Source organism: Brassica rapa, chromosome A04, assembly GCF_000309985.2.
Source record: "Brassica rapa cultivar Chiifu-401-42 chromosome A04, CAAS_Brap_v3.01, whole genome shotgun sequence".
Lineage (NCBI taxonomy): Eukaryota > Viridiplantae > Streptophyta > Magnoliopsida > Brassicales > Brassicaceae > Brassica > Brassica rapa.
In genome coordinates, this window is record NC_024798.2 from 19,828,151 (window position 1) to 19,842,798 (window position 14,648).

Sequence of the window (14,648 nt, forward strand, 5' to 3'; positions counted from 1 at the left end):
GGATTTAAACGGCTGTTTTCTCTTTATAAAATACGCCACAAGAGTAATAGGGAATCTAGTTTGCGATTCAGAAAGGGATTATTTCTATTTAAAGTCTGTAAAGATTAGAAAACTCAGCTATAAAATATTAGTTAGATGGTTAATGGGTGCATTAAAGGCTAGCTATCAAACTCAGCTACACGCCTGCTCTCTCTCTTTGCACGCCATTTATTAGTCATCTTCGGTCCTTTTCTAATCTTTACAGACTTTAAATAGAAATAATCCCTTTCTGAATTCTGATATGCTCTACATATTATACATACAAACTGTAAGTGGTGAATTGGTGATGTACTAAAGGCATTCAATTGTCTATATCCCCTATATATTATTTGAGAAGTATTGCAGCATTTTTTTGTAGTCACGTATCATCACTAGAATAATTTTTAGAATCCTTAAAGAAATATGTTGGTCCACCTAAATATATAATAATTTTTTTATTAAACCACAATAAATACATTATTAATGTGCTTCATTATTTTCTTAAATAAGATTACGAAATTGCCTAATGTGGCTAAAGTATATATGACAATTAATGATTTTGAATAATAAAGATTTGATAAAAATAAGCGTGTATTATAATTATATTTGTTTAATTTTAAGCTATTAAAATAAATTAAACAATCATAGTAACCATATAATAAAAATTAAAAAATTATTTATATATTATATTTTGAATTTTTAAAAACGAGTATAAATTACTAAAACTGTTAAAAGTTTTACATTCAAATTTTGTGATCTATGATTTAAAACTTTTGTTATGACATGATACAAATAATTAAAAAATAATATAAGTTGAAAGTCTCATTTAATAAGTATCAAAAATAAAAAATATATATAAATATATGTATCATTTTAAATTAAACTATATGTCATATAAAAATACATAAATATCTTAGTTTTGAAATTTACTTTGAACATTTTTTTGATAAAAAATTTTAAAAAATATTGACAACTTAATTTTTTAAAATATTTTAAATTACTTAAACCATTAATCCCACAGTGGAAATTTTGTTATCATTAATTTATACTTTTTGCTATAACATATACAAATGATAAAAAAAATATGAGAAAAAAACATCATCTAATAAATATTAATATTAACATATACCATATATATGTTAATATCATTTAAATTTAATTATATATCATAACAAATAGAAATATTTTTTTTTTGATTTATAAAATTTATTTATATGTTCGCACCAATTTAATTATATAAGTAGTAGATAATGACTTTTTAATTATTCAATATATATTTATTATTTCATAATATATTATAAACATATAATATATAAAATAATTTATATATATAATGTTCATCCTGCGCAATACGCGGGTCTTGACCAAGTACTGTACTATATGACCATCCATAAACCGCTTTGGCCGCACATGCGTTTGTAATATATGCAATAGCATATGCTATTTAATTTATAAATTACGTATACCTTGAAATACAACTAACATAAAGTTTTGTGAACTGCAATTAGATGTGATGGGTAGAGATCCTCAACCAACACCAGCATGTGTAAAAATTGAAGAATCATTCAACAATTAAACCACAAATTAGTTAAAACTATCTAAATCGTGTGGTGAAACATTTAGATATACAGAGAAAACTTTGTTGATCGACATATTTCACAACAACAAAGGTACACATATACAGAGAAAACATTGATTATTCTAGTTTTCTGAAGCTTTTTGTTCCAATTATTTATTCTTTTCCACTTTGAAAATAACCGTTTTTGTTAAGCAATGTATTTGAAAAGTGTAATCCAGTAGATTAGAGAATGAAATATTTATTGCTAGAGAAAAATATTATTCATTTCAACTTCATACCGTTTTTGGACCGATGTGATATATATATTCGCAATTCTAACAAATTGGACAATGTGGTTCTCTTTTTCATCACATATTCCACACAAACCAAACCATGAACCCTAATCATCATAAACCAATCCTACTCATATTCTTCACTCTTCTTCTCCAACTTCCAAACCCTATCAATGCATCACCATCCCCACCCATAACGGCTCTTTACGCCTTCGGCGACTCCACGGTTGATTCCGGCAACAACAACTACATCCCAACTCTTTTTCAAAGCAACCATCCACCTTACGGCAGATCTTTCCCGGCTAAACTCTCCACCGGAAGATTCTCAGATGGAAAACTCGCCACCGACTTCATAGCCTCCTCTCTAGGTCTCAAACCCACTTTACCAGCTTACCTCAACCCGTCAGTCAAACCCGTTGACCTTTTGACCGGCGTTAGTTTTGCCTCGGCCGGAGGTGGTTTAGATGACCGGACGGCAATGATGTCGTTGACTTTGACCATGGACAAGCAATGGAGTTACTTTGAGGAGGCAGTACGTAAGATGAAGAGTGTGGTTGGAGATTTGGAGGCTAATCGGGTGATTAAGAATGCTTTGTTTGTGATTAGTGCGGGGACTAATGATATGATCTATAATGTTTATGATCATGTTCTTGGGAGGTTTATCTCCGTTTCGGATTATCAAGATTATCTACTCAGCAAAGTCGAAGCGTTTATCCAGGTTAATTTAGCTGCGTTCAACTTTTAAGTTTTAATTTTTTTAGATTATAGACTAATTATCATAGAAAATAACCCCATAAACTAATCTATATAGAATTATATCTTATATATTAAAAAAAAAAAAAAAGAAATGTCCTAGTCGCATGGATCCCACCCATTAAACTACTTAAGGGTTAAGACTTAAGAGTCTTAAGACCCATACGGCTCCACGCATTCTTCTAATCCAACAATCATATACACTTTTTACTATTCTTATTTTTGGACAAGTATTTGATAACTTTTCCAGTATATATTATAGTATTCGTTATGTACTGCTAAATCCTAAATAGTGTTGTCCATTTCAGTATTTCCCTCTTTCGTTTGAAAGTTTATTTTTTAAAGTTCAAGAGAACCAATGATAAAATTTAATTTTAATAAACCACGTGCTTTAGATATGTAATTGATTACTGAACAGTATATTCGAAGTTGAAATGTTAAAATCTTTTCAATCATACGTCATGTATTTCTTCTACACTTGAAAACTCTAAATGGGCCTTAGCTCAAAATTTGCGTTTTTGCTATTTGTTCGTCAAATATTTTATAGGCCCAGTTTTGTATGTAACTTGAGATATTTCAGGTCACTGAGGCCCATATACTATATCTGCTATCTAATCATACTCTCATCTCAGATCACAGAGAAAAGACGGAGATACATGCATAGTCAGCATAGTCTATGCTGCATAGATATCCAAAAACAGCTACAACATCTAAATACTAACGTGTATTTTAAAATCTTACTAATGCTTAACAGAGACTACACGACGCAGGAGCACGAAGGATTACAGTAGCTGGACTACCACCAATAGGATGCCTTCCAGTGCAAGTAACACTTGGTACCATTACTATCCCTCGCATCTTCCATCATCGGATCTGCACGGAAAATCAAAACGCTGATTCTCAGCTATACAATCAAAAGCTACAGAAGCTAAACTTCCGTCTAAGTCAAAGGCTTCCAGGCTCCAAAGTTCTTTACCTTGACATCTACACTCCATTAATAGACATGATCAAACATCCTCATAGATATGGTAACTAATCTATGTTTTATAATACACAAATTTTGTTAGTTGTTGTGTGATTTTTTTTCCAATTTGTTTATTTTGGTATAACTAATGTAGGACTGGAAGAAACATTGGTAGGATGTTGTGGGACGGGGCTGCTTGAGGCAGGACCTCTATGCAAGCCATTGTCTCGGACTTGCGAGGATGTTTCAAAGTACATGTTCTTTGATTCTGTGCATCCATCACAGAAGGCTTACTCTGTCATAGCTACTTACGCCTTTAAAAAGTTGTTTCCTCTTCTCTAATTTATTTATTTTTCTCATTTGCGGGTTTACTGTTGTAATTAAATGGACATCATCAAACACCGTCTCCACATCATTCTTATCCAGCTATATGTCTAATTGACAAATATAACCTTTATTTTGGTGAAATATTATGGTTATGCCGCAAATGCATTTTGACTGAAAATCGATATGGATAATGTAACCATTGTAAACTCTACAATCAATTATATAATTTTGAAAAATCTATTATTATAAAATTCTATGAGAAAAAAACACTAACACTAAAGGCAAAAATGATTTTAACGTTACAAATATGTTTGACTTAACAGTATACATGTAAAATATGTAATATATATTGGTCAATTATTAAGGCTTAGGAAGAATATTATACAACAAAGACACATGTAGGTATACACAAAACAACAAAAATCTTCCATAGTTTTGATTCCCTGAAAAATATGTAAATATTCTCAAATATAGAATACAATATGTCCAAATCTTATTCAAGGCCCGAGATGATAAGAAAACGATTATATGCGAATTACAAATAATTTGTTGCCTATCGAGGAGATCAAGAACATCTCTCTGTCAAGTACATCTGTCTTCTTGTCTTTCTCCCCCAAACTTTTCTTAAAGAAAGTCTTATGAGAGAAGAAACAAAGTTTGTATGCAGCAATAGATCCAGGTTATCTTGTATCTCATTTTGACCCAAAAAAGAAACAAAGTTTGTAAAAAACGGTTTCATTCTAATATTAAAAGAGTGCATGGTATTGTCAGAAATCATTACAAGAGTGATGCCAAATTAGAAATGGACTTTAACTTTAATGTGATTACTTTGGTTGTAACATTGACAAATTTGGCTCATGCTCTAATGCAAATAGAGATGGACGATTGCATGTATAATCTCCACTGATTTTACGTTGATGTAAATATTTACCCACATGATCTCCTTCTTAGGGAACAAAATATTGGCTTAGGATACTTGTTGTGTGAGAGTGAGTGAAAACGGGAACTACACATACATTTGTAACGTCTCACAACAAGACACAACCAAGGCAACGTGCAATGTCTTGTAACCCTGAAAACCGTATAACTCGCAAATCTATTTCTTGGATACTACTATTCAGAAAAAAAAAATTTCTGCTCACAATTCGATCACAAACATTTATATTTAACAAGCATTTAACATCTTGAAAAAATATGTGGAAAAAGGACAAATAACGTTTAAAAATGTCTCTATTATTACCTTAGTTATGGGTCTTGTCACAAGTATGCAACGAATGATAAACCACAAAGAACCGTCTTCCATCAACAAGTACCTCAACATCTCACTTAGAATATACGTATATATATGTTGCAGTATATATTCATAAAGTGAGATCAAGGGGACTTGCCAAGACCGAAATCTTTCTCTTTTTATGATCATTTTGATCTTCTTTCCTAATGGCTCGACCATGCTGTGATAAACTCGATGAAGATAATGAAAGAGATAACCGCTTGCTATCTTCATGCTCTTTTTCTCCCTCTTCTAACAAGCATTCTCCAAGATTGTTGTGTGTAGGAGGTACCTTAAGGGACAAGCTTAGATCCAAATCTGGGTTCGACTTATTGTAGTCACCAGATAATAACAATCTTTTCCTCTTCAAGTCATTCTCCGTTTCTTCTCCCACTCGAGGATTGTCACTTTGATGAAAGTTCAATGTCACAGCAGTATGATCTTGTGGTTTTGATGGCATCGAAGGATTAGGATTGGAGGGGAAGCTCTGTCCCCATGATTTGTTAAACGTCTTCATACCTTCAAGAAAACTTCTATGACTTCTTGGAACAGCTTCACCTATACCATTGCTGGCATGAGCCGCTTCACGAGAATTGGTTCGAAACGAAATAGTTTTGTTTTTATCATCAAGAATACTATTGCTAACTCCATGAAATCTCTCGCCAAGCTGTGAGCTAAACAGTGTTTGTCTTGTTCTTGTATTGTCTCGTGCCGTTAAGCCTCTCCAAGGGCTACGGTAGACCTGTCGTCTATGGTCGATCCACGAACCGCCACCGTATCTGCTAATCCAAGTTATATAATTAAACATTAGCTTTAACATATATGTAGATAGAAGTTATAAGCCAAAGATTTTGTAAATACCCTAAACTAGTAGAAGGCCCTTGATCAAAACTTTGTAGCATTGGAGGTTGGCTAAGGTTATAAGTGTAACCAGCTCCGTGTTCAAAAGAAAATCCTTGATCTCCTGAAGTAATAATAAGAAGAAAAGAAACCAACATCTTTCCAATTTCAGTTTTAATATTTACGATCAAATTCCAAAGAAACCCTAATTCATTACCTAAAAGAAGTAAATTACCTTGATTTAGGTCATCGATCTTCTTGCTTCTGTACATCTACGTAAAAATAAAATAAAAATAAAGGTGGAAATATGTAGTTTTAGATGGAACTCTAGATGATGTATATAGATATAAAATATATGTGTATATGTTTGCAAACCTGAAGATGGCTCTTGACATGGGCAATACTTAGCCCCTTGACGTTCATCAACTGAAGAACAAGCTTCGGTGTTGCTCCTGCTCCACCAAAATCATTCAAAGAAAAAATGAAATAAATATCAACAAGAAACCCTTAAAACTGTAGATCTTTCATATATATAAATATGCAATGATCTTAAATATTGATTCAAATATAGAACTGAAACTCAACTATCTGGTCCACCCAATCTCTCCACAGCTTGAAGAAAGCAGAGATGGAGCTCAGGTGTCCATCGCAGCCTTGGAGTCTTTGAGCGGTTGTATGGCCTCACAGATCCACCATTTTTCTTGATCTGATCATTATTATTATGATGATGTTGACTCCCACTCTCTTCCACATAGCTATTGCTAGATGGGCTCTGATCTGCTGATCTCTCTTCTTCATCTTCCTCTTCTTCTTCTTCTTCTTCTTCTTCCTCTTCTTCATCTTTGTCGTTGTCTTCCTTCGTGGTGGTTGCTTTGAAGTTGTTAGATGGACAAGTTTTGGAGTTTTCAGAACTTTGGCTGCTTGGTGTCATCTTGGTCTCTAGCTCTTTGGCCGCTTTTGTGTTGCTTGTTTTGGGGTTTGAACCTTTTTGGTCTACCTTGGGGTTCTGTGGACAAAGTTCAATCAAAGGTCACACACTAACACATATATGTGTTAGGAATTTAAGGTGAAGACTTTTGAAGGTCTATGTGTATGACTTTTTGGATGCTCTTGTATCCATCATTCCATTTTTTTCCCTCTGGCGTCTCTCTCTCCAACTCTACATATGTATGGAAATATATGTATATGATGACAACGGATATTCTAAATTCTATTTTAACATATAGTTTTTCTTCACAATAATGGTTTTCTATATTTTTATATACATCTTAGGGAAAGATAGATCTAGTTTTACACCTCATGACAAAAAGGGTCCTTTAACTTCTATTAAACATTAACTGTGCCACTTCAGTCATAAAAGAATATTTTAATAACTTTTTTTGTATACTAAAAAGATTAAACTCGAATCTATTAAAGATACAAACTTAATCTTTTCAATCTCTGGATGAGAAGTGCACGAAAACTACTATACCACCACCGATGTGTTTAATTTACAAATAATAATTATTAAGTCAGTTCCTTCGATTTCAAATCTCGTGACAGGGAAGTGAAAATAAACTCTAAGGAGTAGATATAATTTCTTTAAATATTCACACTGTTTTCATTTCCGTGGTAAACATAAAAATGTTTTTCCTAAAATAGAGATCTATTTTAATCCTGGGTAAAATAGAGATCAGCCTGTTCGTAATACCCTTTAGCGACGCAAATCTAGGGTTTACAAATTTTTGTTTAAAAACCAGTTACCGATGAATCGAGTTACATATGCTTTCATTTGATTTTATATTTTTGTTCCATTCGAACTAGCTTTTGCAATATCGGAAGAAGGAAACATTGATGAGGCATACACATTAATTAGATAAATGAAATTTCTTCCATATAATATCATTACAACTCATAAATTAAATTGACTAAAAAGCAAAGAAATAAATAAAAGGGGATGGTTAGGGGGATGGGCTCGTGACTTCAAAGCCGAAGCTGTGAAGCAGAAAAAGAAGAAACCCAAAAGCATAACTTCTTTTTGTGAGAGAGTGAGAGAGAGATAGGAAAGAGAGAGAGGAATCAGACAGAAGTTAAAAGGTGCTCGGCTGGGCTGTCTTCACTGAGAGACACGAGAAGAAAATATTGCTACTTGTTTCTGTCACCAACGACAATCACGGATTTGTCTCCATCTCCACAACTCTTACTATTTCATATTATCTATAATTATCTACACATGCATGCATCTCTGTCTCTATATACATGCAAAATGTACATCTCTCTTTTCCATATGTAACCCAAATAGGTTTATTTTTATTTTATTAGAATATTGAAACATCACAGTTTAAGCTGATAAATCACATGAATTCTCCCGTATCACAGAATTGAACTTTAGATTTAAACGAGCAATTGATTTAGTTTAGCATTCAGGGGTGAGTTCCTAGTAAATAATAAATACAAAACTATAGATGTCTAAATAGTATCCAACGAAAGTATAGATTTCATATAAACATTCAGAAAAATGAACGTTAAGCTTAAGAGCTCGAATCTTCAATTAATTAAAAATTTTACTTGATTTATATTTTTAAAGTAAAATATATATTGTTTACATTTGACATTTATTTTTTCTTTGTAACAATTATTTTATACAAAAGTAGTTAACTACGAATACTGGTCACGTTCCATAATCAAGAAATGAAGAAATAAACCAAACGTTAAACTGATGTATAAATATGTGCAGTTAGGTCTTCTCAGATCATTTGTATAATACAATAGTATGAAATTGTAATATATTAAATCCTTTATCAAAAAACAAAAGAAATTGTAATATATTAACCCAATTGTATATATATTCTCTAACGAAATCAGAAGAACTTTTCGTGTAAACGACATGCAAGTACCGTGTCAAATTTCATGAATGGTGACCAGATATAATGCAGAAGTCATCGGTCAAACAAATTAGGTATATGGCATTTCTTTCATTTTTCAAAATCTTCTTTTCTTAGAAGCCCAATGTCCAGCCGTAATCGTACTCGTATCTTTCGTCGTAATTATTAATTCTTAGTAAAAATAAAAATTATCCTATTTAGGTTTTATAGGCTCGACATATAATTATTTACGTAAGAATAACGTTCTTCATATCTACCCTATGCAATCCTAGCTACATCCATCCTCAGGCAACCCATGAGCAATTAAACGACCCAACAAATACCAAATGCTAATAATATCAATTACGCTATAATATAAAGTTATAACTTACAAAAAAAAGACTTATAAGCCGTTGAATGTTGACCAATACACTAATTCATTCTCCTCGATACATATAGCGTTGATCAAAGTCTTCGTGTTTTGTGTTTTATGGAATCTCTCAAGCTTTTCAATTTTCGGAACCTATCTATGATAAATTTTTTTTGTAGACAACTAAGTTTCGGAACCTAAGATCTTTTGAATCATGTAGAGTTTGGACTAAAGATCTTCTGAGATTGTAGAAACTATAGTACACACTAGAAGTCTAGACCGAAAAAAATTCCAGTAATGTCATATCAATACTTCAATAATGTGTATCAATACATATATTTTAAATTAAACGATGTGTTAACCAAAAAATATTTTAATGGGAAAGAATAAGTTGGAGATGAATATAATAACATATGGGATTTGTACGTATTATGCATGGGTTTGCATGAAATAGCCACTGCAGCTAAGTAATCAATCAGTATGTATGGCCCAATAGTTTAGGCATTGAAACCACAATTGCATATTATATTTATTCAGTCATTATTATATCGTTTTTTTTTCTGAATTTATTATATTACCCTGAGGACAAAAGTCGTGTTGATTTTTTAAAAAATTATAGAAACGAATAAAGTTTGGACCTCTTCTCGGGAAAAAGGCATTTTCGGATGTTTTCAGAATTAACTAGAGTTGACAAACGCACCGTTTTGATAAGTAGAGGAAAAGTGCGATATTGAGGGCGATTTTGGGGCTAGGTTTCCGATGCTGAATTCGGCCGCGCCGCCGGGTTCTCCTGCCTCTCCGGAGGTGGATTTGAGTGAAAAGGAAGCTCGGGATGAAGGTTCTACGGTGGGTTCGTCCAGAGAGGTGGGGGAAGCGAAGAAGGTGGTTCCGAGTTGGGTATCTGTAGTGCAGGACAAGCGTAGTCTGAGGAAGTATGATGTTGAGGTCGCTAATAAGGATGGTCTGCTTTCGGTGGAGATTCCGGACGAGGTGCTAGCTAGCTCAACCCCGTTGTGGGAAGATTTTGTGGTGGGTAAGTTTCTTGATTTGTCCCCTCACGTAGCGAAGGTGCACATGGTCTTAAACAAGATTTGGAAATATGGAGATGAATCTGCAAAAGTTGAGGTATTTGAGGTAAATGCAACAACAATGAGGTTCAGGGTCTCCAACCCAAGATCTAGAGAGAAGATCTTAAAAAGGGGCATGTGGAACATAGTGGGGGTTCCTATGGTTGTCACGAAATGGACGCCGAGAACAGAAGAAGAAAGGCAGAAGGAGGAGGCGATACCTATGTGGGTTCACCTTCAGAGAGTCCCACTCCACATGTTCTCTTGGGAAGGTCTCAGTGTTATTACCAGTGCAGTCGGTTTTCCAGTCAAGCTCCACCCGGAGACTCTTGCCTGTTCAAACTTTGAGGTTGCGAAAGTCTTCGTAAATATAGACGTATCAAAGCCGCTGCCTAGGGAGATAAGCTTCACCAAAAATGGAAAGGAGTTTGCGGTAGATTTCCACTTCCCATGGCTACCAACGAGATGTAAACTATGCGAGAAATGGGGGCACTCTGAAAAGGTCTGTGTTTTAAAAGGGAAAGACAAGGTCCATGAGTCACCCCCAGTGGTTCCAGAAGAGGAGAAAAAGAGGTTGGAAACTGTTCCGCGCAAGAATGTGGACACGGAGGATGCCGCTGTAATACGTGTGGAAGAGGTCGCAGAGGCTGTTGCGCGAGAGAATGAGGTTGAGGAGATAGCAGCCGTAATCGAGGAAGATGTGCTCGAGGGGAACTTGGAGATAAATATCGTAGTAGGGGAATCAGAGGCTAATGCCCCAAAAAATGGTGAGCAGGAAGTCAATAATGGAGAGCAGGGAGTTCAGGGAGAGACAAATAAGTGGTTGCTGGTTTCTCCATCAAAGGCTGGAAGATCTCCAGTGCTTCTCTCACTGAAGAACCAGGTTGCGGATTTCCAAATCTCGGGTTCGAAGTTCTCAGTCCTAAGTAATGAGGATGAGGAAGAGGGCGAAATCAAGGGAGATGGGACGCAAACTCCTACCGTTGAGGAGTCCCGTATCAATATCAACCCGGTCACTGCAGAGGAGGAGGACGATGGAATCAATATCACTCCAAACCATGTAAAAGAAAGAGCAGGAGAAACAAGTAGGAAAGGGGCGAAGAAGGAGAAGAAGGCTAAGTCACAGGATGCGAATCCACTGGCTATGAGCACAAGGTCTTCTCGCCGCTATCTTTAATATGTCAAGTTTCTTCTGGAATGTGCGCGGATTCAACAAACCTTTGAAGCATTCCGTGGTAAAGAAGTGGTTAAGTAACAAGGAGATGAAGTTTGGATGTATATTGGAGACTAGGGTGAAGGAAAAGAAAGCCGAGAAGATATTGAGTTCAGAGTTTAGAGATTGGTCTGCTATAACTAACTATGAGCATAGCAAAGGAGGTCGGATCTGGCTACTCTGGAGGGATTCAGTTTGTATGACTCCGGTTTTCAAAACGGAACAGCTGATCACTTGTTCTGTTGCGTTACAAGATGAGGAGGAGTTCTTATGCTCCTTTGTATATGCAAGCAATGAGGTAGAAGGTAGGAAGGAGCTGTGGGGTGATCTTTGCCATCACTCTAACTCACCCATGTTTCGCAACAAAGCGTGGATGATCATGGGAGATTTCAACGAAATTCTTGAAGGAGACGAGCATTCAGGATTCTCAAATCTGGCAAGTCTACCGAATGGCATGAGAGATTTTCAGCAGATGGTTCTCCACTGTCAACTCTCTGATATGGGTTACCAAGGTCCGAAGCTCACTTGGTGTAATAAGAGAGAAGAAGGATTAATCTGTAAGAAACTCGACCGGGTTTTGTTAAATGATGAGGCGCTGCGCAGATTTACTGGCGCTTACTCCGTGTTTGAACCGGGAGGTTGTTCAGATCACATGAGATGTAAGATTCAGCTGATTCAGTCTAATGAGAAAATTCAGCGGCCTTTCAAATACGTCAATGCCATAGGGAGACTGCCCAACTTTCTTCCTATGATACAGGCATATTGGGACTCGACTGAGAAGCTGTTTCACTCCACATCGGCAATGTATCATTTTTCAAAGAAGCTTAAGAATCTGAAGCCTCTCATCAGGGATCTAGGCAGAGAGAAGCTTGGTAACCTCTCCAAAAGAGCGGAAGAAGCACACGTCATCCTCTGTGAGAAGCAGAAGCTAACCCTATCTGCTCCTAGTACCGAGGCGATTCAGGAGGAAGCAGAGGCTTATGAGAAGTGGCTTCAGGTAGCGGAGTTAGAGGAGGACTTCCTAAAGCAGAAATCTAAATTGCATTGGTTGGAGGTGGGAGACCAGAACAATAGGAACTTCTATAACTCCATTCGATCAAGACAAGCACAAAACACCATGCGGGAGATCAAGTGCCCTGATGGAAGTGTGGCTAAAAGTCACTCCGCGATCAAGACTGAGGCAGAGAGGTTCTTCTCAGAGCTCCTTAATCAAACTCCGAAGAATTATCAAGGCGCCTCTGAAGAAGAGCTAAGAGGTTTGCTAGATTTTGTTTGTACTTCGGAAGATTGCAGAGGATTGGAGGCGGAGGTCTCAGCGGAGGAGGTTAAGGGGGTACTGTTCGCTATGCCCTCTTATAAATCCCCAGGTCCTGATGGATTCTCTAGTGAATTTTACAAGACTGCTTGGTCGGTGATAGGTGCGGACTTTACAGTTGCAGTCCAATCTGTGTTTAAGATGAGCTTCCTCCCCAAAGGGGTAAACTCAACCATCCTAGCCCTTATACCCAAGAAGACAGAGGCTTTGGAGATGAGGGACTATAGACCCATTGCGTGTTGCAATGTGATCTATAAAGTGGTGTCGAAAATCCTAGCTAATCGTCTTAAGGTAATTCTCCCGAGGATAATTCTAGCCAATCAGTCCGCGTTTGTGAAAGGAAGGCTACTTATGGAAAATGTACTACTGGCCTCTGAGATTGTAAAGGATTACCACAAGGATTCGATCTCCCCACGGTGTGCGATGAAACTCGACATTTCAAAGGCTTTTGACTCCGTTCAGTGGTCTTTTCTTCTCAACTGTCTAGCTGCAATGGGGTTCCCTAGTAAGTTTATCCACTGGATCAGGCTATGTGTCACCTCCCCTTCGTTCTCGGTTCAAGTTAATGGCGATCTCGCCGGGTACTTTCAAAGTACTAGAGGACTGCGACAAGGCTGTTCTCTCTCGCCTTACCTGTTTGTCTTATGCATGAATGTATTGTCGCATAAGATAGATAAAGCTGCAAGAGATAAGAAGTTTGGCCTTCATCCCGGCTGTCAGTCCATTGCTCTCACACACCTTTGCTTCGCTGATGACCTTATGGTGTATGTAGAAGGGACCAAGGCGTCAGTTGAAGGAGCACTCTTGGTATTTGACGAGTTTGCAGTATGGTCGGGCCTTTCCATCAGCCTGGAAAAATCTACTATCTACTTGGCAGGCACTGCAGAAGGGGAAAAGCGAAGGATCTTGACAGATTTCCCTTTTGCGGAGGGAGAGCTCCCTGTTCGGTATTTGGGTCTTCCTCTCTTAACTCAAGCTATGAAAAAACAAGACTATCTACCTCTCCTTGAGAAGATCAGAGGTCGCATTTCTACCTGGACGAGCCGTTTTCTCTCCTATGCGGGCCGGCTACAACTGCTTAAATCTGTGCTGATGAGCATTGTCAATTTCTGGCTAGGTGCATTTCGACTCCCAAGCAGTTGCATCAAGGAGATAGAGCAGCTATGTTCTGCGTTCCTTTGGACTGGGCCGCAGTTGAAGTCCACAGGTGCAAAAGTCGCATGGACAGAGGTCTGTAAGCCTAAGTCTGAAGGAGGATTGGGGATCAGACCTCTAAAAGAAGTGAATCAGGTCTATGGTTTGAAGCTCATATGGAGAATGTTCACAGGAAAGTCACTTTGGGGCAAATGGATTCAAACCAAGCTTCTAAAAACGAAAAGTTTCTGGGAGATTAGTGGGAAAACCCAAGTTGGATCTTGGATGTGGAGGAAGATACTGAAGCTGAGAGAGGTGGCAAAAAGTTTTCACATGAAAGCAGTGGGCAATGGTCGACATACCTCTTTCTGGTATGACAGGTGGTCTGGTTTGGGCGTGTTGTATGATCTATTGGGTGATCGAGGCACGATTGCTATGGGAATTAGGAAAGCAGCCACTGTGGAGGATGCCTTTCAGTCTTTACAGAGGATAAGACGACATCGAGGAACCGTCCCCAATGATATTGTTAAGGAGTTGGAGATTATCAAAGCAAAGCAACTGAACGACGTGGAGGACGTTGATTTGTGGAGGTGGAGCTCAGGCCTTAAACCAAGGTTCTCAACCCGCGAGACTTGGACGCTATTGAGAGAGCCTACTGCACAATGCCCTTGGGAGAGGAGTGT

At 36.9% G+C, this 14,648-nt stretch overlaps 2 protein-coding genes across 3 annotated transcripts; one reads left to right on the top strand and one right to left on the bottom strand.

The window, feature by feature from the left end:
- Positions 1 to 1,287: 1,287 nt before the first annotated feature.
- LOC103865779 (GDSL esterase/lipase At2g40250) lies at positions 1,288 to 4,059 on the top strand. The gene is made up of 3 exons (XM_009143629.3): positions 1,288 to 2,587; positions 3,377 to 3,650; positions 3,741 to 4,059. The coding sequence occupies exons 1-3, from the start codon at positions 1,970 to 1,972 to the stop codon at positions 3,926 to 3,928; spliced, it is 1,080 nt and encodes a 359-aa protein (XP_009141877.1). The 5' UTR covers positions 1,288 to 1,969; the 3' UTR covers positions 3,929 to 4,059.
- Positions 4,060 to 4,997: 938 nt separating this feature from the next.
- Positions 4,998 to 7,018, bottom strand: LOC103865781 (two-component response regulator ARR1). 2 transcript variants are annotated; one of them, XM_009143631.3, is made up of 5 exons: positions 6,609 to 7,018; positions 6,399 to 6,475; positions 6,259 to 6,295; positions 6,045 to 6,147; positions 4,998 to 5,962 (listed from the first exon to the last, which is right to left on the bottom strand). In XM_009143631.3, the coding sequence occupies exons 1-5, from the start codon at positions 6,952 to 6,954 to the stop codon at positions 5,275 to 5,277; spliced, it is 1,251 nt and encodes a 416-aa protein (XP_009141879.2). In that variant the 5' UTR covers positions 6,955 to 7,018; the 3' UTR covers positions 4,998 to 5,274. The 2 variants fall into 2 exon arrangements, with proteins under 2 accessions (XP_009141879.2, XP_009141878.2); XM_009143630.3 differs by having other exon boundaries at positions 4,998 to 5,965.
- Positions 7,019 to 14,648: the final 7,630 nt, after the last annotated feature.

Excerpts from the sequence above, each read along its gene's own strand:
- LOC103865779 (XM_009143629.3), top strand. The coding sequence starts at position 1,970 with ATGAACCCTAATCATCATAAACCAATCCTACTCATATTCTTCACTCTT. Across the intron at positions 2,588-3,376 it reads AAGTCGAAGCGTTTATCCAG|AGACTACACGACGCAGGAGC; the intron begins GTTAATTTAGCT and ends AATGCTTAACAG. Across the intron at positions 3,651-3,740 it reads CAAACATCCTCATAGATATG|GACTGGAAGAAACATTGGTA; the intron begins GTAACTAATCTA and ends TAACTAATGTAG.
- LOC103865781 (XM_009143630.3), bottom strand. The coding sequence starts at position 6,954 with ATGACACCAAGCAGCCAAAGTTCTGAAAACTCCAAAACTTGTCCATCT. Across the intron at positions 6,476-6,608 it reads GAGATTGGGTGGACCAGATA|GAGCAACACCGAAGCTTGTT; the intron begins GTTGAGTTTCAG and ends TTGGTGGAGCAG. Across the intron at positions 5,966-6,044 it reads GGGCCTTCTACTAGTTTAGG|CAGATACGGTGGCGGTTCGT; the intron begins GTATTTACAAAA and ends AACTTGGATTAG.